The following is a 26,013-nucleotide window of genomic DNA, read 5'->3' as shown; positions in this document are numbered from 1 at the left end:
AACTTATCCACTTCACCTTTCAAATAGGATAACTGGCACTCGCGTTAATAACAGAAATATCAAAACTTATCAATGTGAAATCATTTGAAAAATTCAGATTATGCAGTTTTTCCATAAAATCTACTCTGCTTTTTTTAAACGCGTATACGAGATGTTACTAACCATTGGGGTTAGTAACATCTCGTCGATATACGTCGTAGACGCAGCGGAACTAATAATGAATATTGCTGGAATTCTTGGCTAATGAGTTTTAATGAGCACACACATATATAAGATTATTATTATTATTATAATCAAGGGGGAAGCGCTAAACCCGGAGGATTATACAGCGCCTGGGGGGGGGGGGATGTGGAAGGCATTCAGGCTTAATTCGGGGAACTGGAGCACAGATCCAATTCCCTAAATCAAGAGCCCCTCACACATATATAAGAGTGTCGCAGGTCTAGCTGACAGTTGTTGTGTCAGTTCATCATTACCTTAAGTTAATTTGTAATTAAGCTATTTATAAAACATATTGTTAACTTGGTCGAGAGGGTTATCAATGGGAATGTATGATCTGTGTCCTCTAGTAAATTCTTCATGTTCTCCAAACAGTCTATCTACCTTGTCCATTACTAAATTCGAATTTTCTGCATTTGTAAGGTGACGTCTAGAATTGTTTCATAATTGTTGATATAACTTTAAACACCCCTGGGGGTGTTTGCACATGGTGATTGTTTCCGGGGTTAAATATGCGTGTTTTTTCTAAATTACTGAAAGACTTAGAGAGATCCACTTAGCGTCTCCTTTTGTTGGCACCAAACTTAACCTATTCCTGAAGGCTGTTTGGTGCTCCCGCTGAACACAATTTTTATTGATAACAAAATCGGGTTTAACGTGATGACATCATCCACTCTGTACTATTAGGGTGTACCATTAATTTTAATCCCTTGTGTACATAGTCCGGTAAACGATAGTGACATCACTCTGGTACCGTGTTTAAATATATATTTTCAGCTCTTCTTACTTCAACAAATAACATCTTTCTTTCGCCTCTTACTCTATCAATATTCTTAGAAAAGAATAAGCTATGTCGATGATAATTCAGGTATATACAAAGTAAAAGAGTAAAAGACACGAGAAAAGAGTATTGCTTCTTAGAACAACACGAAAGGACATTAAGTGAGTCTATTTTAACTTTTGACAAGTGATTAGAAATATGACATTCTGTTTATTACCATGCCTGCAGCGCTTATGGATTAATCTATCTTTTTCTATTGCTCTTAATATATATATATATATATATATATATATATATATATATATATATATATATATATATATATATATATATATATATATATATATATATATATATATATATATATATATATATATATATATATATATATATATATATATATATATATATATGCAAAACAACCACTCTGAAAGAATAGAGAAATTCCAAGCGCTTTCGTGACTACTCACATTATCAAGGAACTATGATAATGTGAGTAGTCACGAAAGTGCTTGGAATTTCTCTATTCTTTCAGAGTGGCTGTTTTGCATATTTTGAAATCACCTGTTTACTGTGATCTTATTGTATATATATATATATATATATATATATATATATATATATATATATATATATATATATATATATATATATATATATATATATATATATATATATTCAACACGTCGGACGCTTCCTATTGAGGCAGGGTGACTCAAAATGAAAGAAAAACCCGATAGGAATGAAAAAACTTTCATCATCATTCAACACTTTCACCATCACTCATACATAATCATTGTCTTTGGAAAGGCGCTGAAATACGACATAAATATGACTCAGACTGAGTCATATATTAGCTGGTACCACCCCGCTACCATACTCTGAAAAAACTTATCTTATATCTCCCTTTGTTGCCCTTGCAACAAAGGGCATTGTTAAAATCAATCAGGACAGGCCAGGTGTCGAATGAACTCTTTAAATAAACACGTCAGCTGTTGCAATCACCCACCGGGGTGGACTGCCGCCCTGATAATGGTACCAAACAGTTTCACCACAGAAAGAAACATAATTGAGTCCTCCCTCTTGAAACATGATAGAAATGCCGTATATAACTCAAATTATGGGATGTTCAAACTCGACAGTTATTTAATGGAGTATATTGTGCACAGCCTTAAACAACAATGTTACACAAAACGCAAGATTAATCCTAATGCCAGGGGGGGTTTCGTGATGTTTCGGTTATGTTGGAACAGGCTTCAAACTGATCATCGTACTCCTGTCGTGAACGTGGATATATATAACATCTTTTCAAGTCCGCCGTGAACGTTGACATTTAACATGTTAGGTCTGCCATGAACGTCATTATAAAACCGGTGGACAAATTGAGAGATTTATTTCCACTGTTTCATTAGTTAGAAGGTTGTAAATGTAGGCATATAAATGATCCTTTATTGAAATGTAACTTTTTGTGTCACATGACCTGTCTCCAGCGTTTAGAAGCTTAGGGATGACTATTAACTATCTACTAATTATTTTAATTCATGATATCTACAAACTGTGAGGCTACTCCATCCGACCCTATATGGGGTGAGGTGTGGGGGTACTGGTATGTGGTTGGTATTCCGCTTAGACTGGTTGGTGCCACCGCACTACCATACTTTGAAAACTTACCCTACTTCTCCTGCTGTTGCCTTTGGAACATTGCACAGCTCCTGATGACGCACTGAGAAGTGTGAAAGTACTTGAGCTAAAGATTTCCACCCCCAGTGGCTTGTCTTGCATATATATATATATATATATATATATATATATATATATATATATATATATATATATATATATATATATATATATATATATATATATATATATATATATATATAAGAACATAAGAACATAAGAATGTAGGAACACTGCAGAAGGCCTACTGGCCCATACGAGGCAGGTCCTTATCAAAACGACATCTACCTAAAGCTACTCAAGAAATAACTCCCGTACCCCTTGACACCAATCAAACCCAGCCCCTCCCACTCATATATTTGTCCAGTCTCTTCTTAAAGCTACCCAAGGTCCTAACCTCTAACACCCCACTGGGAAGACTGTTCCACGCATCTACAACTCTGTTAGAAAACCAGTACTTACCTATGTCCTTTCTAAATCTAAATTTATCCAACTTAAATCCATTATTCCTGGTTCTTACCTGGTTCGACACCCTCAGTACTTTATTAATGTCTCCCTTGTTTATGCCCGTCATCCACTTATACACTTCAATGATATCTCCCCTCATTCTACGCCTCTCCAGAGAGTGGAGATTTAAGGCTTTAAGTCTATCTTCATACGGGAGGTTCCTTACACAGTAAATCATTTTAGTCATTCTTCTCTGTATGGTCTCTAATGAGTCTATGTCCATCCTGTAGTAAGGGGACCAAAACTGAGCAGCATAATCTAAATGAGGCCTCACTAGTGATGTATAGAGCTGTAAAATAACTTTTGGACTTCTGTTACTTATACTTCTTGAGATAAATCCAAGTAATCTGTTGGCCTTGTTGCGCACACTGAGGCACTGCTGTCTTGGCTTTAGATTTCTGCTTACCATGACTCCCAAGTCTTTTTCACATTCTGTATGACCAAGCTCTACTTCACCTAGATTATAGCTTCGAGGGTTATTTTCATTACCAAGGGCAAGTACCTTACACTTATCCACATTAAACTTCATCTGCCATTTCTCAGACCAAGACATTAATTTGTTCAAATCGTCCTGGAGTTCATTGATATCCTCCTCAGAGTGAATTATACGGCCTATCTTTGTATCATCAGCAAACTTACTCATGTCACTAGTAATCCCTTCATCAAGGTCATTAATGTAAATTATGAACAAGAGAGGGCCTAAAACTGATCCTTGTGGAACGCCACTAGTGACTAATCCCCATTCAGATTTCACTCCATTAATGGTAACTCTCTGCTTTCTATTGGTAAGCCATGCCTCAATCCATGCTAGAACTTTACCTCCTATACCATGAGCTGCCACTTTTCTTAAGAGTCTCTTGTGAGGTACTCTGTCGAAGGCTTTACTAAAATCCAAATAAACAATATCATATTCCTTATCACTGTCAACTGCCTCAAATGTTCTATTGAAGAACGTCAGTAAGTTTGTCAGGCAGGAACGACCTCTCGTGAATCCATGCTGAGATTCATTTATCAAGTTATGCTCTTCAAGGTGACTTCTGATAATGTCAGCTATAATTGATTCTAATAACTTATATATGTATATATATATATATATATATATATATATATATATATATATATATATATATATATATATATATATATATATATATATATATATATATATATATATATATATATATATATATATATATATATATGTGTCGTGTCGAATATGTAAAACTGGTCAATTAGCAGGAACTCATTTAAAATTAAGTCCTTTCTAAAATTTTCTTTTATGCGTTTAAAGATATATTTTTTTCATTAATGTTAATGTAAAAAATTTTAATTTTGCACCAAAAGAATCTTAGAAAACTTACCTAACCTTATTATAACAAGAACAATTTATTTTAGCCTAACCCAACTAAATATATTTTAGACTTGTTTACAATAATTTAATACTAAACAAACACAGTGAAATATATTTTTTCGTTAGGTTCAAAATGATTTTGGCGAAATTATTGCATACACAAATTTTCACTTGTCCTATATGGAAAGATGAACGTTGCTATTTAAGCCAGTATGGCAAGTTCTGCCTACTCGGCACGACATATATATATATATATATATATATATATATATATATATATATATATATATATATATATATATATATATATATATATATATATATATATATATATATATATGTATATACAAAGATAATCAATAAATTACCTGTCCTCGTAAAGTCCTGAGAGATCAATGCCTTCATGGCATTGTCAACCTGTATTAGGACGTGGTCACCCTGCTTCACCAAAGAGTCCATAAGTTCAGGAAACTGAGCTTGTGTTCTCCATATAAGACGCCCGGTCCTCTCCGCGTCGGCCATCTCACGATATAAACCTGATTCAGCTGACTGAAAAACTATAATCCAATCAGACACTTGACTTACTATTTAATGTCAATAATTAAATTTGTGTTATTAAAGTTCTTTTAAAATAATTTTAAAGATGAGATTCTTTTTAATCACCTGCAAAACTTCTTCCAGACCGGAGCCTACCATCCATATCATTGTAACGGAAGTGTCATCCAGCACCTGTTGCCGGGACTGGTAAGGCTGTGCTATGTGTCTCACTGTCAGGAGGGCCATAAGGTTGCCTGAGTAGCTCCGTGTTAACACTAGCGTTCCCATCATCCACACCACCAACAATATACGTTCCCACCACCAGTACACCGGTACAGACAAATCTGTAGCATTTACCGGAAATGATCTATGTTAATATGAGTGTTAATCATTTTCCACATTATCATCACCTCCAGTTCCCTCTTCCATAAATACACACACTAACCTTGCTGCAATAATATTCGTAGGTAGTCAAATATGACCTGTAACCAAATGCCTTGAACAATGTACTTGTATGAGAACCACAAGTTCATGAGAAATATTGCGGTCGCAAGCACTAGCATCACAGCCAAGATGGCCGCCCACACCAGCGGCTCCAGAGGGAATATGAAACCCCAGGGGTCCTCCTCAGGAACACCTCGAGCACCCAAGATCCTCCAGTAGTCTACAAATATTGAGGCAGTGAAGTCCACTACTTCAGCTCGATCTTGACGTATCATGAATGGGCCAACAGCAATGGCGACTTCCTGCATTAAAAATCCCATACATATTTACAATATTATAAATCCGTGAAGCATTTTATAACTAAATTTCGTATCCAGCTGAAGTAATAATAAAAGACAATTACTTTAAACATTCAGTTTTTAAGTTTTCTGATTTTAGGGTTTTATACTGAACTCAGTTGACAGGTGCACAAAAAATGGGAATATTTTATGCCCTAAATTAGGGATTTAGGGAATGAACCTACCTGGTTGGGTTGTAATCCCCTGAAGCTAGTTGCAATCACCATATTCTAGTCCCTGACTAAAGTCGCCTAACCTCATCGTACTTGTACCCATATGATACCCTCATGCAGCTGTACCTAAAGGGCTTACCACTATTCGATATATATTATATTATGACAACGGGCTAGACAACCTTCCATTGCAGGAGAAACATGCAGTAAAGGTGCGGAGAAGCAGTATCTAATGTCACCAAATCTTCACAATCCTTGGCGGCATAATGAGCAATCCTGGGATTTTGTATAGCATTGTTGCTTAAGGATGTGCACAACAAAATTTACTAAATAGCTATCTAGTTTGTTCAACCCGTAACTTGAATTATATTAGTCATTCCTATCGTGTTTCAAGAGCCAGGGTTCAATAAAGATCTGAACAGCAGCCCACTCTGGTGGGTGACTACAAGAAATGACAAAGCTGAAGACAGCATTCGACTCCTGGCCCGGCCTCATTGAGCATAGATTGCATGAGACGTCGTAACCACCGCCAACCCACGCCGAATTTGCCGAACAGGAAGAACTATAAAAGTTGGACTATTCTAGAAATTATTATTTATTCATTAATAGAGTTAATTTTTCATTGAAAATGATGTAAAAAAAAATTCTTATCAAAACTAACTTAGAAACCACACCAAACCTAACATATGGCAAAAACAAATCTTTATTCTGCTTATCTGGCAAGATAAACTCATCAGTTTGATAGTAGGTTGGTAGACAGCAACCGCCCAGGGAGGTACTACTGTACTGCGAAGTTTGTGTAAAACGAAACCTGTAATTGTTTTACATGATGGTAGAATCGCTAGTTCTTTTTTGTCTCATAAACATGCAAGATTTCAGGTACGTCTTGCTACACATGCATGTAAACGTTTAAGTATATACATTAATAAGCATTTTCTTTGATTTTATCGTAATAATTCTTGTTCCTTTTACTTTTCCTTTAACATCCATGGGGAAGTGGAATAAGAATCTTTCCTCCCTAAGCCATGCGTGTTACAAAAGTCAACCAAAACGTCGGGAACAATGGGCTGGTAACCCCTTTTCCGGTACAGCTTACGAAAATGAAAAAGAAGAAAACCGTCAAAGTGGGATTTTTGAATGTGCGTGGATGTTGTGCGAATGATAAGAAAGAGATGATTGTGGATGTTATGAATGAGAAGAAACTGGATGTCCTGGCATTAAGTGATACAAAGTTGAATGGGGTGGGAGAGTTTCAGTGGGGAGAAATAAATGGGATTAGGTCAGGGGTTTCTAATAGTTAGAGCTAAGGAATGAGTAGCAATAATATTGAAGGATAAGTTATGGCAGGAAAAGAAGAAATACAAATGTATAAATTCAAGAATTATGTGGAGTAACATAAGGGTTGGATATGAGAATTGGATTATAGTAAGAGTTTATGAACCTGGAGAAGAGAGAGCGAGAGAGAGAGAGAGAGAGAGAGAGAGAGAGAGAGAGAGAGAGAGAGAGAGAGAGAGAGAGAGAGAGAGAGAGAGAGAGAGAGAGAGAGAGAGAGAGAGAGAGAGAGAGAGAGAGAGAGAGAGAAAGAGAGAGGGAGAGAGAGAGAGAGAGAGATTGATTTTGGGAAATGTTGAGTGACTGCATGGGGAGTTTTGACCCAAGTGAGAGAATACAAGTGGTTAGGGATCTCAATGCTAAAAAAAATGTTGTAGAGGGAGAAGTAGGTAAATTTGGGGTGCCAGGGGTAAATGAAAATGGTGAGCCTTTAATTGAACTATGTGTAGAAAGAAGTTTTGCAATAATTAATTTATATTTTATGAAAAAGAGGATAAATAAATATACAAGGTATGATATAGCACATAATGAAAGTAGTTTGTTAGATTATGTATTGGTGGATAAAATGTTGATGGGTAGGCTTCAGGATGTATATGTTTACAGAGGGCAACTGATATATCGGGTCATTATCTAAATGTAGTTACAGTTAGGGTAAGAGGTAGATCGGATAAAAAGAAAATGGCAACAGTAAGTAAGAGAGAGGTGAAAGTTTATAAACTAAGGATGGAGGGAGTTAGGGTGAGATATAAGCTACTATTGGCAGAAAGGTGGGTTAGTACAAGTATGGGTAGTGGGGAGGTTGAAGAGGGATGGGATACTTTTAAAAATGCAGTATTAGAATGTTGGGGCAAACGTTTGTGGCTATAGGAGGTTGGGTGCAGGAGGAAAGGTAAGTGATTGGTGGAATGATGAGGTAAAGGGTGCGATAAACGAGAATAAGATACCTTATGAGAAGTTTTTACAGAGTGATATAATAAAGGCCGAGTATATGAAGAGTAAAAGAAAGGTGAAGAGAGTGGTGAGAGAATGCAAAAGAGAGCAAATGATAAAGTGGGACAGGCACTGTCAAGAAATTTTGCTGAAAATAAGAAAAAAATAACTGCAGTGAGATATGCAAGTTAAGAAAGCCTAGGGAACGAATGGGGAGTTAGTAGATGAGGAGATGGAGGTACTGGGTAGATGGCGGGAATATTTTGACGAACTTTAAAATGTCGATGAAGAAAAGGAGACAGTAATTTCATGCACTGGCCAGGGAGGTATAACAACTTTTAGGAGTGAAGAAGAACAGGATATGAGTGTGGGGGAGGTGCGTAAGGCATTACGTAGATTGAAAGGGGGTAAAGCAGCTGTAACTGATGGGATCATGACAAAAATGTTAAAAGCAGCGGGGGATATAGTGTTGGAGTGGTTCGTTTTTTTTATTTAATGAATCCATGAAAAAGGGAAGGGTACCATGGACTGGCAGAGAGCGTGTATAATTCCCTTACATAAAAGGAAGGGGGACAAAAAAGTTTGTAAAAATTATAGGGGAATAAGATTACTGAATATACCAGGTAAAGTGTATGGCAGTTATTATTATTGAAGGGATTAGAGGTAAGACAGAAAGATGGATTGCAAATGAGCAAGGAGCCGTCAGAATGGGTAGGGGATGTGCAGGTCAGGTGTTTACATTGAAGCAGATATGTGAACAATATCATCAACATATCTGAACCATTTAGCTCTATTAGGGAGGATTGTGTTAAGCAGCCTTGTTTCAAAAAAATCCATGTATAGGTTACTAAGAACAGGTGAAAGAGGATTTCCCATTGCCATACCAAACTTCTGAGTGTAAAACTTATCATTAAAAACAAATTTTGCATCAACAATGCAAAGTTTAATAAGTTTAATGATAGTAGGAACTGGCAATGGTAAATCATAATTAACGAGTTCTTCAGATAAGAAACCTGTTGATGATTTATTAAGTTTCTTATCTGAAGAACTCGTTAATTATGATTTACCATTGCCAGTTCCTACTATCATTAAACTTATTAAGCTTTGCATTGTTGATGCAAAATTTGTATTTAATGATAAGTTTTACACTCAGAAGTTCGGTATGGCAATGGAAAATCCTCTTTCACCTGTTCTTAGTAACCTATACATGGAATTTTTTGAAACAAGGCTGCTTAACACAATCCTCCCTAATAGAGCTAAATGGTTCAGATATGTTGATGATATTTTGTGTCTTATGCCCAAAAATGTAGATATACACCATTTCCTTGGCAAATTAAATAGCTTAGCCCATTCTATAAATTTTACTGTTGAATTTGAAGAAAATAACTCATTGCCTTTTCTAGATGTTTTAATTATTAAGGGTAATAATTATTTCAAATTTAAAATTTACAGAAAACCTACAAATAACTGTTCCTAAGTCCACTATTATTCTTCCCATCAAGATAGAGTTAAACTGTCTGTTTTCTCATCAATGTTTTTTGAGAGCTTTACAAATTTGTAGTCCAGAGTTCATAGATGAGGAAATATCCAAAATTTATGAAATAGGTAATGATTTGAAATACTCAAGAAATGTAATTGATAAATCTTTTAAAGTTGCTAGAAATACTTTTTACAATCCAAAAAGGGACAACCAGCCTTATTCGACTAAAAATATGATGGTTCTCACTTACCATGAAAACTCGGTTGATATGCCTTCTCTTCTTAAGACTTTTAATATTAAAGTTGTATTCAAAAATCTTGATACAGTAAAAAAACTTTTGATAAAGAATTCCCCCCAAAATGCTGATGGATGTGTCTATAAGATTCCTTGTAAAATTTACGATAAAGTTTATTACGGTCAAACTGGTAAAAATCTCGAACTAAGATTAAAAAAACATAAATATAGCATTAGAACTGAACAAGATTCCAATGCTCTATTTATTCATGTAAGAGATTTTAACCATCCAATTGATTTTCAAAAAGTTGAGAAAGTATAATTAAATAATTGAATCTCGTATATAATTGAATCTTGTTTCATAAAAAGCAGTTTTGACAATAATATGAATATTTCCTTTGGTTTATATAAATTAGATCCATTTATAATTAATAGAATTTGGGAAGAATTTAATAATACATTGGACAAATAATATTTTTTTAAATTTCTTATTTCTTGGGTAGAATAGTTTGTTGGTGTGTTGTATGAAGGACCTGTCTAGTTCGGGCGGCGGGCCTGCTGTCTCGCGTCAGGTGTTTCGTTGTTGTGGGATCTGATAGTGAGGTGTGGGCTACCCCTTTATATACCTTCCTTTGATGCTTTACTTTCATTGTTCCTTGATAATGTGAGTAGTCACGAAAGCGCTTGGAACTTCTCTATTCTTTCACAGTGGTTGTTTTGCATACGTTATTTCTTATTATCACACTGGCCGATTCCCACCAAGGCAGGGTGGCCCGAAAAAGAAAAACTTTCACCATCATTCACTCCATCACTGTCTTGCCAGAAGGGTGCTTTACTCTACAGTTTTTAAACTGCAACATTAACACCCCTCTTTCAGAGTGCAGGCACTGTACTTCCCATCTCCAGGACTCAAGTCCGGCCTGCCGGTTTCCCTGAACCCCTTCATAAATGTTACTTTGCTCACACTCCAACAGCACGTCAAGTATTAAAAACCATTTGTCTCCATTCACTCCTATCAAACACGCTCATGCATACCTGCTGGAAGTCCAAGCCCCTCGCACACAAAACCTCCTTTACCCCCTCTCTCCAACCTTTCCTAGGCCGACCCCTACCCCACCTTCCTTCCACTACAGACTGATACACTCTTGAAGTCATTCTGTTTCACTCCATTCTCTCTACATGTCCGAACCACCTCAACAACCCTTCCTCAGCCCTCTGGACAACAGTTTTGGTAATCCCGCACCTCCTCCTAACTTCCAAACTACGAATTCTCTGCATTATATTCACACCACACATTGCCCTCAGACATGACATCTCCACTGCCTCCAGCCTTCCCCTCGCTGCAACATTCATCACCCATGCTTCACACCCATATAAGAGCGTTGGTAAAACTATACTCTCATACATTCCCCTCTTTGCCTCCAAGGACAAAGTTCTTTGTCTCCACAGACTCCTAAGTGCACCACTCACTCTTTTTCCCTCATCAATTCTATGATTCACCTCATCTTTCATAGACCCATCTGCTGACACGTCCACTCCCAAATATCTGAATACATTCACCTCCTCCATACTCTCTCCCTCCAATCTGATATTCAATCTTTCATCACCTAATCTTTTTGTTATCCTCATAACCTTACGTATTTATATATATATATATATATATATATATATATATATATATATATATATATATATATATATATATATATATATATATATATATATATATATATATATATATATATATATATATGTCGTGCCGAATAGGCAGAACTTGCGATCTTGGCTTAAATAGCAACGCTCATCTTGCCATATAGCACAAGTGAAAATTTGTGTATGCAATAATTTCGCCAAAATCATTCTGAACCTAACGATAAAAATATATTTGATTGTGTTTGTTTAGTACTAAATTATTGTAAACGTATTTAAAATATATTTAGTTGGGTTAGGCTAAAATAAATTGCTTTTGTTATAATATGGTTAGGTAAGTTTTCTAAGATTCTTTTATTGCAAAATTAAAAATTTTTACATTTACATGAATGAAAAAATATATCTTTAAACGTATAAGAGAAAATTTCAGAAAGGACCTAATTTTAAATCAGTTCTTGCTAATTGACCAGTTTTACATATTCGGCACGACATATATATATATATATATATATATATATATATATATATATATATATATATTATATATATATATATATATATATATATATATATATATATATATATATATATATATATATATATATACATATATATATATATCACTGAGACTAGCCGAGGACTGGAACCCATGACGGTTTGGCCCTCCACATGATGAGCGAAAATCACATGAGGTTCTAACCCACAGGATCATTCGACCCTACAAGAATCAGGCACCCAACTGAGCAATGAGTTTTACCGTGATCAGAGGACATACGGTGGTGTGGGTGTGTGCTAATTTCATTCTATTCCCCGTTTGGTGTACTAGCCTTCTCAATCAGCATATATATTATTGTAAGCACGAACGATGGGTATTTAATAAATAACGAGACTGAGGCTAGCTGTGACTAGATGGAGGAAGTAGGTCATTCCAAACATTTGTTTAGCAGTAAAGTTCTCTCTAGGCTGAGGTATTGAGTACCTCAGAATTCGGTATTTCTCACGGTTTTCAATATTACAATCATCTTTGAATTCTACTTGAAAAGTCTTCTGTGCAGGAGAATCTTTTCTGCAATATATTCCTAAGTGATGAAAATATGTCATGAGTATCAACTTATCGGTGTTGTATCAACAGTAAGATACTTGTAAGACACAGCTAGAAATGGCTTAGACTATTTTAGTTTAAAATTACATTGATAATTAAAAATTCAATAAATATATTAAGCTTTTTCAAGATAAAAATTGGTGCACTTTTACAGAGTTATTAAGCTTACCAAACTATAACAATAACTGAGTGTAATCTGAGTCTTTATTCCCTGTGTTTGCTGAGATTTCAATGATGCAATTAATATTTAACTAGTTTCAATCCTCTTTACATAGTCAAGGGTTTGTTTATCTCACATTATTTGGTCTCTAAGAATCGAAATGATTTTCACTAAGAAAGAGTTCAACTAAATTGTAATCAGTCTTACATTTCTGAATTGATAATACATACAAAACAAAGTATTTGAGTAATACATAACAGATTCTTAGATTGAGTTACTAAGCAGCATTCAAATGTATTACAATAAATAAATTTGGGTGTGTCCCTCTTTTCTGTCAGGAGGTAAAATATTTTTTTTAAAATACGATTACACTTCATTGCACTCACGACTCAGGAAATCGTAATGACACGTTTGTAAACAAACCATACCACTGGTATGGTTTGTTTGCAATCGTGTACCACTGATATGGTTTGTTTGCAATCGTGTCATTAAGATTTCGTGAGTCATGTTGACGGCTTTGAGGGGACTTAAGCTAGAGTTCGTCACGGCCACGCTAGCTGGAAATTCGTCTGTAAAACTTGCATTTGTGGTCATAGTGGTGCCTATGTTAACCTTCCTATGGTGTATAAATATACCTAGCTGGATGAGTCTTATTGTGGCTAGCTGGCCCAGTGGCTAAAGCGTCGGTCTGGGGTTTTATGACTTTCTGTTTGCGGGTTCTAGCCCCGCCCGTGGTATGGATTGCACTCACCTCTGTCATGACCATCCTCATCATTCCGGTCCATGAGCCGTTACCAAGCTTAGAGCCCCAGACTCCATCAGGAGGTCGGACGTTAGAGTAACTGGTGAAACAATTAATAATTTTACAATTCATTATACATAGATAATCATTTATATACTTATTTTTGCCTGGGTGTTGGTGTTATTAGCAACTGTTTCCTACTTTGCTCAAATCCTAGTTCTTTTTTCCTCACCTTGGTCTAGGTCCATTCATCCCCGATGAATTGGCCTAGTGTATGTGTATGAGTATATTTGACAATTATGAGGTCTTTTTCCTAGTTGACAGGTTCAGGTCTATTAGTCTTCATAATTAAGCCGTGACATCATTCTCTCTTTGAAGGTCTACAGATTTATAGTTTTCCTTCTTCATGAGTGTGGCAAACGCCAAGTGCACTACAATTTATTCGGCGACGTTCACCGCGTAGACAGCAGCCTGAGTGGACGTTCAGTCAAATCTCCAACTTTTCCGAGTGTAGTTTGCCTGTGTGCACATTTACCACGGAATTGAGGAAACTAGTAAACACAATTGGCATTGAACTTCGGAAGGGAGCTGTAATGCCTCATGTGTCCAACGTGCTGCTGCCCACCATATTTAGGGACACACATGGAATTGCTGATGGAGATCTCTATGATTTAGCGATGAATAGGGCGGCACGATTGTAAAGTTACTCTCTGCCGAGGTGTTTGACTACATGTTTAACAAATATCAGAATGTAGTGATAGTGGCGAATGAAGACGTCAGAGTGCACAAATTCGTGATGTTCCTTTTGCGGCACACGAAACTTACATGTGTTCAATCGGTTTGGCAAGATACATGCGACACAGCTAGGTATATGGGTGCATGGAGTGTACACTGGTTTACCTCAGGGGAAACATACTCTCTCAAAATGTTTTTAAAGTAGCCATTTCCTCCTTTTTCATCCTGCCAGATTTCGGATCGCAGGTGATGGTGTCCTATGCAGGGCTGAGATGAACTTTTAAAACTTGTGAAGGATACTACCATATGGCTGTGGAGAATCCTTGCTGGAAGATGCAAGAGTGGGCCTAGTTCATCATCATCGGGGAAGGAGCAAGTTCCCAGGTCATGGGGTATGCGTCGCTCCTATGAGGGCCCAGAGACAACGGACGTCGCCTTGGAGAGTTATGTAGTGGTGGACGTGGAGACCCCTGCTCAAGCCGAGGAGCCCATCCCTGTGTTAAAGGGGGAGGCTGGTGTACACATGGACTTGGAGGCTGCTCAAATGGGTGACGAACTAAAGTGTTAATGGAATTTTTATCCCTCCCAAGGGAAAAGAGATTGTTCGGTGATTGAGTAGGGGCCAGAGGCTCAAGTGTGTGAAGTGGAGGCACTGGAGTCCGCGAGAACTTCCATTGCATCTGTGCTGATCGTGGAATCTGAGAGTATGTGATGTGAAGGTGCATCAGGCTGCATCGATTGCAATCTCCGAGGTGAAGGAGTCCAGTATCTGGTAACGGGCACCAGCATCGGAATCTAATGATGTATTAACCTCGGCACAAAGGCAGTCCGGTAAGAAGTCCAGGGCAGAAATGACCAGAGGTACTGGAGGTGTGATGGGTTAAGTCGATTAGAACCATTAGACCCAAATCACCAGAAAAACTTATGACCAACTGCGGCGCAAGTAATAAGGGCTATAACAACAACGTAAGGAGTCGAGACTGCTGGAAGAGAAACCCTTCCAACATTCCTACTGTATGTTTAAAAGCTGGTGTGGCCCTCATTGTCGAGAAGTCATGTCTGTTAGTGTATCATCGTAGTGAAAACGGTGGAGATGGTCTCATTATGCAGGTGGAGTGAGAGTGGCAGGACTGCTTTGCGGATGGCACTGTCAGGGTTAGAAATAATTTAATAAGGAAAGATTTTAGAATTTTTTCTTAAATTTTTGCCAACATTAGCCTTTGAACGGGGGAACTTGAATTGTGTAGTTTGGATGAAGGATGTATCCCCCAGAGGCGTGGGTCATTATTCTCCAGTTTTAAGCGAGATGTTACGTGATGTGCCATCACAATTGTGAGGAAGGATTATGGATCGAGATAGGGCAGAAATTCTGTTAAATAACCTGTAACATTGTGTTCAGTACGGTTTTTTAGATCGTCGGACAATTCTAACAGAGGTGGGGTGGGATTCATAGGCGGTGCAGCGTAGACGTCACTGGAAATTGAATCCTTGGCTCTTAGAAGACGAGAAAGCGGTAGCGGATTTTGAGAGCTGTTGGGAAAGTGATAACGGGCTGGTGTAGTGATGGTGGTGGGACGAGGTAGCAAAACGGGCGGTCCGTAAGTTTTCTGTAGGGAAAGGTAGGAGGCTAAATATTATGCGATGTGGGTTATTGAATAATTAAAAGGATAGACTACATCACTGTCATTTTTTTTCGCACGAAAAAAAATAAAAGGTTAGAAGGTTATAATCAGGGGGCTCTCATAATGAGCGGGATGATACTGTGCGGATATAGGCGGCAGTGGAGGAGGCGTTAGAGGGAGACAAACCCTCTGCGTGTGTGTTACGTGAACAGCAACAGCGGAGGCAAGCGAATACTATATCAAGAAGTGCATTGTAATATGGAAGGCTTCAGGCCTGCAAACCACTGATGCAATGAGCGTTTTTGTGGACAGGTGGAATGAGATTTTTGGGAGAAAGTGGAGAATTGGGCTGTGGCTTACGTTTGTATGGGAATTTTGTGTAAACTTAATTTAGGATAATGATAGGATTGAGTCAAGGGGAGTTATTGAAGAGGAGGAAATCTGTAGGGCATTGGCAGCAATGGCTAAGTGTAAATCTTCAGGGCTTGATGGAATACCAGTAGAATTCTATGTCAAGCATTGGGAGTTATGGAGGGGGATTTTTGGTGCACAAGAGCACGATAAAATAGGTCGTTGTGCTCATCCTAAAGGAAAGAAAAGCTGTTAGTAATCCGTGAGCATCATTCTATTTCGCCTTTGTGTGCGAATTATAAAATCTTTCGTAAGGTGTTGGGAAATCGTCTAAAGAGTGTCGTGGGATGTGTCGTCACACTGGGTCGTTATGGTATTCCGAGGAGATTCGTGTTAGCGTGCCATTCCGTTATAGATGATTTTATGAGTGCAATGGAAGAGAAAGGAATGAGGGATGCATTATTCGCCTTGATTGGAAGGGTGCGTAGTGTTCCGCAGAGAGGGACACTTTGCATAGAATAATACTTAAACAGGGTTTTAGGGAGGAACCTAACGAAAAAAATATATTTCATTGTGCTTATTATTAAATTATTGTAAACTTATCTAAAATATATTTAGCTGAATTTGTCTAAATTAAATTGCGCTTGTTATAATAAGGTTAGGTAAGTTTTCTAAGGTTCTTTTGGCACAAGATTAATATTTTCTGCATTAACATAAATTAAAAAAAAATATATCCTTAAACGTATAAGAGAAAATTTTAGAAAGAACCTAATTTTAAATGAATTCTTGTTAACTGACCAGCTTTACCTATTCCGCACGACATTATATATATATATATATATATATATATATATATATATATATATATATATATATATATATATATATATATATATATATATATATATATATATATACATATATATATATATATATATATATATATATATATATATATATATATATATATATATATATATATATATATATATATATATATATATATATATATATATATATATATATATATATATATATATATATATATATATATATATATATATATATATATGTGTGTATTATGCTAGTGCTGATTACTTTCTCATAAACTAGGGAAATATAAAAGTAGTCAATTAAGTGTAATTTTCACAGATAACATTGTTTAGCCATATTATTACGGTACGTTGGAATGATGTATATATGTCTTATGCATATATAGTTTAAATATACTGCTAATATTGATTATGCTTGAAAAGACTTCAGATGTTATGTATATAAAATTTTAAATTAACCAAAAAATAGGTGTTTATCACACACACATTAGTGCATATCCTGTAGACAAACTCACAGTCAGGTTACAACACTTAGTTTGCAATATGTGTCCCACAGTTATTTTTTCTGTTCAGTTTTAATGCCAACCAATTGAGGGTGACAGCTGGCACTTAACAAAATTGAACTTATGCTTCCTGACCTGGTTGGGAAAAACGCATAGTGTTGAGTTTTACATATTGCACATACATAGATGAAAGGAACACAGGCAAAAAAAAAAAAAAAAAAAGGCACTTCACGTTTGACTTTGCTAAAGTTTACCTGGATAGGTGTCTCTGACTTCAGTTATTTTGCACTCAATCTAGTGGTTATAAAACAATATCTTAACACTGAGTTCAGTACTTGACGATTTGGTTTTATTTCCAGCCTCAATGATGTCTTCCATCATTTGAATCTAATAATTCTCTAGGAGTTGTTTTAAATTTGATTTCTATTTTTTCGTTTGAAATTTGGTTTCTTTTTTCATATAATATCTTAGAACTGTTCTCCATATTACCCGTCGTAAGTTTGTACAGAAAAACTTCGATGTTTCATTTGCCAGTTGTGAGTGTGGGGGAAGTTCGTGAGGCAGTAGGTAAAATGAAAGGGGGTAAGGCAGCCGGGATTGATGGGATAAAGATAGAAATGTTAAAAGCAGGTGGGGATATAGTTTTGGAGTGGTTGGTGCAATTATTTAATAAATGTATGGAAGAGGGTAAGGTACCTAGGGATTGGCAGAGAGGATGCATAGTTCCTTTGTATAAAGGCAAAGGGGACAAAAGAGAGTGCAAAAATTATAGGGGGATAAGTCTGCTGAGTATGCCTGGTAAAGTGTATGGTAGAGTTTTTATTGAAAGAATTAAGAGTAAGACGGAGAATAGGATAGCAGATGAACAAGGAGGCTTTAGGAAAGGTAGGGGGTGTGTGGACCAGGTGTTTACAGTGAAACATATAAGTGAACAGTATTTAGATAAGGCTAAAGAGGTCTTTGTGGTATTTATGTATTTGGAAAAGGCGTATGACAGGGTGGATAGGGGGGCAATGTGGCAGATGTTGCAAGTGTATGGTGTAGGAGATAGGTTACTGAAAGCAGTGAAGAGTTTTTACGAGGATAGTGAGGCTCAAGTTAGAGTATGTAGGAAAGAGGGAAATTGTTTCCCAGTAAAAGTAGGCCTTAGACAAGGATGTGTGATGTCACCGTGGTTGTTTAATATATTTATAGATGGGGTTGTAAGAGAAGTAAATGCGAGGGTCTTGGCAAGAGGCGTGGAGTTAAAAGATAAAGAATCACACACAAAGTGGGAGTTGTCACAGCTGCTCTTTGCTGAAGACACTGTGCTCTTGGGAGATTCTGAAGAGAAGTTGCAGAGATTGGTGGATAAATTTGGTAGGGTGTGCAAAAGAAGAAAATTAAAGGTGAATACAGGAAAGAGTAAGGTTATGAGGATAACAAAAAGATTAGGTGATGAAAGATTGAATATCAGATTGGAGGGAGAGAGTATGGAGGAGGTGAATGTATTCAGATATTTGGGAGTGGACGTGTCAGCGGATGGGTCTATGAAAGATGAGGTGAATCATAGAATTGATGAGGGGAAAAGAGTGAGTGGTGCACTTAGGAGTCTGTGGATACAAAGAACTTTGTCCTTGGAGGCAAAGAGGGGAATGTATGAGAGTATAGTTTTACCAACGCTCTTATATGGGTGTGAGGCATGGGTGATGAATGTTGCAGCGAGGAGAAGGCTGGAGGCAGTGGAGATGTCATGTCTGAGGGCAATGTGTGGTGTGAATATAATGCAGAGAATTCGTAGTTTGGAAGTTAGGAGGAGGTGCGGGATTACCAAAACTGTTGTCCAGAGGGCTGAGGAAGGGTTGTTGAGGTGGTTCGGACATGTAGAGAGAATGGAGCGAAACAGAATGACTTCAAGAGTGTATCAGTCTGTAGTGGAAGGAAGGCGGGGTAGGGGTCGGCCTAGGAAAGGTTGGAGAGAGGGGGTAAAGGAGGTTTTGTGTGCGAGGGGCTTGGACTTCCAGCAGGCATGCGTGAGCGTGTTTGATAGGAGTGAATGGAGACAAATGGTTTTTAATACTTGACGTGCTGTTGGAGTGTGAGCAAAGTAACATTTATGAAGGGGCTCAGGGAAACCGCCAGGCCGGACTTGAGTCCTGGAGATGGGAAGTACAGTGCCTGCACTCTGAAGGAGGGGTGTTAATGTTGCAGTTTAAAAACTGTAATGTAAAGCACCCTTCTGGCAAGACAGTGATGGAGTGAATGATGGTGAAAGTTTTTCTTTTTCGGGCCACCCTGCCCTGGTGGGAATCGGCCAGTGTGATAAAAAAAAAAATAAAAATTTCACGATTTTCAGTAATTTTTGTCTTTATACTTTTGTGTTTAGTGACCTTATACCATAAGTAAAAAATTTTATTTTACATGTCTTCATATTTGTGCTCTTGTGTTTGTATGGATATGTTTTTGAGTGTATGTGTATATGTTTGTGTATATATATATATATATATATATATATATATATATATATATATATATATATATATATATATATATATATATATATATATATATATATATATATATATATATAATATGAAACTTATATTTTAAGAACAAACAAATTATTGTGAAGTTCAAACTTACGAGAAGTTGAGAGCTTCAGCCAGATAGTCCAGCAGGTCCCCCATGGGTCCTCCGAAGTGAAATATCTGTTTCCCAGGAGTCACAGGATCATCAGTTATTATCATCCTATGAAATGGACTCTCCTCTGACGCCGCCAGTAAATGAGGCTGGTGAACGAATCTGTAGTATTGAAAATTTATAGTAGAAATTTCGTTGTGTTAAATATTTAGAATAGAATTGAGGGCCAATTACTTATTGCATTCATAGAAACCTTCACTTTAATCTGATGTGCGGATTTCACTTTAATTATTATAAGAAAGAGAAACGCTCCAAAATCTTGGCATTGTTCTTGAGATCGTCGTGTTTATGTAGCCACATATATTGAAGAAAATTACTTCAAATGCTGAGACTGTCCGTGAAATACAATAGCTAATCTAATACAAACCAGTCGAAAACAGAAAGACGTTATTATTAGACGATTAATCCTCTGACATCACTGCAGTTTGAATCCACACTAGGAATTCCCTCACACACTTATATGGAAAGATCCTCACAGGTGGACATCATCACTTCCCAGAAATTTCTCTATATACCTTCAGATGATACACGGCAAATAATAATTCTTGGACTGCATGCAATGGGGAGATATTAAACGAGAGAATAAACTTAAGAGTCTCTGTCAAGTGTTTTAACCTACACCAAACACTAGTATCCTTCAAGACAGGAAATAACTGAGATAGTTTGGCTTGTGTTTTAACCTACCCAAGATACAAGCATCCTAAAGGGTAAGAAATCACAGTGATTGTTTACTTTGTTTTCCATCCTTTATCAGACACTACCATTCCTCTAGGTGAGAAATAAGAATGATTATTTTGTGTTTTAACCTTCTCAAGCCACATACATCCCGGGTAGAAGAGTTGAACTGAACGTTATAATTTCCATTTTTCCCATTACCTGTAGTCTGACTTTCCCACATGGACTTACTTGGAGAATTTTTCAGGAAAAAGAGGGAGATGAGAGGTAAGAAGGAGACCTCGCTGGGGCGTCCAGTAGCCCACTCGTAATGGTAGCGTTTCTTGGGGACTGAATGGCAAATGTACGTACATATTGCACCTGTAATGATAATACTGAGTAGTATTACACACACACACACATACACACACACACACACACACACACACACACGCACACACACACACACACACACACACACACACACACACACACACACACACACACACACACACACATATATATATATATATATATATATATATATATATATATATATATAAATATATATATATATATATATATATATATATATATATATATATATATATATATATATATATATATATATATATATATATATATATATATGTCGTGCCGAATACGTAAATCTGGTCAATTAGCAAGAACTCATTTAAATTTAAGTCCTATCTAAAATTTTCTCTTATACGTTTAAAGATATATTTTTTTCATTAATGTTAATGTAAAAATTTATAATTTTGCACCAAAAGAACCTTAGAAAACTTACCTAACCTTATTATAACTAGAACAATTTATTTTAGCATAATCCAACTAAATATACTTTAGATTTGTTTACAATAATTTAATACTAAACAAACACAGTGAAATATATCTTTTTTCGTTGGATTCAGAATGATTTTGGGGAAATTATTGCATACACAAATTTTCACTTGTCCTATATGGCAAGATGAGCGTTGCTATTTAAGCCAAGATCGCAAGTTCTGCCTATTCGGCACGACATATATATATATATATATATATATATATATATATATATATATATATATATATATATATATATATATATATATGTGTGTATATATATATGTATATATATATATACATACATATATATCGTTCCGAATAGGCAGAACTTGCGATCATGGCTTAAATAGCAACGCTCATCTTGCCATATAGGACAAGCGAAAATTTGTGTATGCAATAATTTCGCCAAAATCATTCTGAACCTAACGAAAACAATACATTTCACTGTATTTGTTTGGTATTAAATTACTGTAAAGAAATCTAAAATATATTTAGCTCGGTTAGGCTAAAATAAATTGTTCTTGTTATAATAAGGTTAGGAAAGTTTTCTAAGATTCTTTGGAGCAAAATTAAAATTTTTTACATTAACATTAATGAAAAAAATATATCTTTAAACGTATAAGAGAAAATTTTAGAAAAGACTTAATTTTAAATGAGTTCTTGCTAATTGATCAGTTTTACATATTCGGCACGACATATATATATATATATATATATATATATATATATATATATATATATATATATATATATATATATATATATATATATATATATATATATATATATATATATATATATATATATATATATATATATATATATATATAGAGAGAGAGAGAGAGAGAGAGAGAGAGAGAGAGAGAGAACCGACATCGGTTCTCTAGATTAAAGATGCAGCAGCAGGATCAGAAGCAATGCACGATGCTCCTCTGCTGTCCGCCGTTTCCATTCTGAAGTGAAGTTCACGCAGCTAACACTCTAAACTAGACAGGTCCTTCACACAACCCACCAACAAACTATTCTACCCAAGAATTAAGAATTTTAAAATTTATTATTTGTCCAATGTATTATTAAATTCTTCCCAAATTCTATTAATTATAAATGGATCTAATTTACATAAACTAAAGGAAATATTCATATTATTGTCAAAACTGCTTTTTATGTAACAAGATTCAATTATATTCCTGTCGACCATGGACTTGTTTGATACTACTTTCTCAACTTTTTGAAAATCAATTGGATGGTTATAATCTCTCACTTGAATAAATAGAGTATTGGAATCTTGTCCAGTTCTAATGCTATATTTATGTTGTTTTAATCTTATTTCGAAACTTTTACGAGTTTGACCATAATAAACTTTATCGCAAATTTGACAAGGAATCTTATAGACACATCCATCAGCATTTTGGGGGGAATTCTTTATCAAAAGTTTTTTTTAAGGTAACAAGATTTTTAAATACAAGATTTTTAAATACAACTTTAATATTAAATGTCTTAAGAAGAGAAGGCATATCAACCAAGTTTTCATGGTAAGGGAGAACCAACATATTTTTAGTTGAATAAGGCTGGTTGTCCCTTTTTGGATTGTAAAAAGTATTTCTAGCAATTTTAAAAGATTTATCAATTACGTTTCTTGGGTATTTCAAATCATTACCTATTTCATAAATTTTGGATATTTCGTCATTTATGAACTCTGGACTACAAATACGTAAAGCTCTCAAAAACATTGATGAGAATAGAGACACTTTAACTCCATCTTGATGTGAAGAATAATAGTGGACATAGGAACAGTTATTTTGGGTTTTCTGTAAATTTTAAATTTGAATTCATTATTACCCTTAATAATTAAAACATCTAGAAAAGGCAATGAGTTATTTTCTTCAAACTCAACAGTAAAGTTTATAGAATGGGCTAAGCTATTTAATTTGCCGAGGAATTGATGTGTATCTACATTCTTGGGCATATGCCCAAAAATGTAGATATACATCCCGAATATGTGGATGCATTCAATTCTTCCACAGTCTTATCTAAATTCTGACTCACTAAATCATATTAACACTGTTGCAAATGAATCACCAGACGGGTTAATCTCAAACACATTGTTAGAAGGTACAAAATCTCACAAGCCGAGTGGTTTGCTCACTGTCCTGTGAGTTTTAGAACTCGCTTGCCATGAGTTCTTGCTCCAACCGTTCCATAATTTACCTTAAGCCTGCTTGGCTATCGGTGATGATGAGCAGCATTTCATTCATCTTGGAGAGAGAGGTGTAGTAGGACTGGAGGTGCGCTAATGTTAGTCGGGTGACAGTGAGGAGCCTCGTCGACCACACCGCCAGCCGACCCTTCAGGGACCACTTCACGAACGAACCCACGAATTCGAGTTCATCGCTTATCACAACAATTGTAGTGTATGATGAGAGTTGACGTATCTATCGGAATAAAGTCCCATTTCATTGTGTGGAAGGATAATTTTGTGATGTGATTTACAACTTAATCCTAAAGACTTGTTTCCTAAACCCCATTTTTTAATTAAATTAAAATATAAAGGCATTATCACAGAGTAACATCCACGTGACACCTATTGATATTACACAGATTTATAGTGAAAGTTGCTTAAAACTTTAACATGTGATTTTCCTATAAGGAAATGGACATGAATACATTCACTCATAAAATGTTTGACAACACTTCGGTTCTTGGTCTTTCATTATATCAAGTAATCAACGTCACCATAGAATCGTTCTCAATACAGGTGCATAAAGTACTTATATTCCTGTCCATTTTTCGGGCAGTTGTTGGTTTTTCCTGCCTCCTTATTACTTACTCTCCTAGCATGGGGGATCACTTGTGACACTTGAGTATCCGTCTTGTTGACGTCCAGGACACTCACTTCTGCCTCAAATGTCCCAACACCTGCTGGGATGTCTAGATGATCTATTATCTAAAATATACAAATTTTTCATGGAAAAAGAAGGACATTGGATCAATGGTACACTTCAATATTTGTTTAAATTTGTTCATACTAATTTATTTATGAAAGTAAAATGCTTACAGTAAATATAGTAGATGCAGAGGTGGTGCCATCTGTGAAGAAGAAAACGGAGTGACTGAACTGAGACTGGTCGGTCAGTACAGCCTTCACCAGCAACTCCACTGATGATGACTTGTGTTTACCTGATGGATGAACATGTTTGGTGTTTGCTAATGTAAAGTATAAATTTTTCTCATGCCAGTTAAAGTAACAGTCAGTTTCTTACTAGAGCTATGCTTATTATTTACATATTAGCAGAAATTTACTTGGATTCTCCAAGTTTGATTACCAGGATTAACTAATTGATGAAGTTCAGATTACAAAAGAGGAAGGAGAGATTATGCAGCCGAGTTACTTTTTAAAAATTGACAGAGTGCAGTTAATAACTCGTCACTAAACATAAATATGTTTATATTCTAAGTCACACAATATCCTTTTATGTTAATGTTAAGTGAAAAAAATCTAAGCAGAAATCATGAAAAATTAATAACTTAACAGTTTAATAAAGTTTTCCTTCCATGTAGGCGCTCATTCATTATTATTTTATTCTATTATGCTCCTTATAATGGGTAATTTCAACCACAATGAAATGGATGACTGTAACCGGGAACCACAAGGGATCTGGAAACATGAAGTGCTAAGTTGATGAAGCTAATTAGGGAAAATTTGTACGTGTCAGCATATTTAGAACTAGCAAAACAAGAGGTAATTATCACTGCAAATACACCTGGCATAGGAAAAAATTGAAAATGCGAGACCTCTAGGCACTAGTTACCATACTGCAGTAAATTTAAAGCTTCATTTGAAATTAAATGAGGGAAGAATGATAAATGAAGGATGCTAGATGACAGAAATAAGACGACGAAAGAAGGTATGAAAAAATACCATAACAGAGTGCAGTAGAAACTGGAATTAGAGGTTGAATGTTTAAGATGGGGTATCTAGCTGGAAAGTGACAGTAGGCAGAGAACATCATACCATGCAGAAGAATGGAAATAGAATCATAAAGAGCTCTTAACTCAATGATGCAGAGAGGCAAAACTTGGAAAACTATATAAAGAAATGAAGAGGGGAAAAAGTAGTGAACTGGTTGGCC

At 35.8% G+C, this 26,013-nt stretch overlaps 1 protein-coding gene across 1 annotated transcript in view; it reads right to left on the bottom strand.

Annotated features, from left to right (window-relative positions):
• Nucleotides 1–26,013, bottom strand: part of LOC128688805 (glutamate receptor-like) — a 78,211-nt gene that overhangs the window by 7,397 nt on the left and 44,801 nt on the right. The window contains exons 3-11 of the mRNA XM_070085669.1: nucleotides 24,939–25,060; nucleotides 24,711–24,827; nucleotides 24,092–24,315; nucleotides 21,290–21,418; nucleotides 20,327–20,485; nucleotides 13,670–13,760; nucleotides 5,521–5,821; nucleotides 5,202–5,419; nucleotides 4,907–5,087 (exon numbers count right to left, since the gene is read on the bottom strand). Of these exons, the coding sequence (XP_069941770.1) occupies nucleotides 4,907–5,087; nucleotides 5,202–5,419; nucleotides 5,521–5,821; nucleotides 13,670–13,760; nucleotides 20,327–20,485; nucleotides 21,290–21,418; nucleotides 24,092–24,315; nucleotides 24,711–24,827; nucleotides 24,939–25,060 (1,542 nt within the window). The remainder of the gene's footprint in view (nucleotides 1–4,906; nucleotides 5,088–5,201; nucleotides 5,420–5,520; nucleotides 5,822–13,669; nucleotides 13,761–20,326; nucleotides 20,486–21,289; nucleotides 21,419–24,091; nucleotides 24,316–24,710; nucleotides 24,828–24,938; nucleotides 25,061–26,013) is intronic.

Source organism: Cherax quadricarinatus, chromosome 16 (assembly GCF_038502225.1).
Source record: "Cherax quadricarinatus isolate ZL_2023a chromosome 16, ASM3850222v1, whole genome shotgun sequence".
In the NCBI taxonomy this organism is placed as follows: domain Eukaryota; kingdom Metazoa; phylum Arthropoda; class Malacostraca; order Decapoda; family Parastacidae; genus Cherax; species Cherax quadricarinatus.
This window is presented reverse-complemented; position numbering and strand designations above follow the sequence as displayed.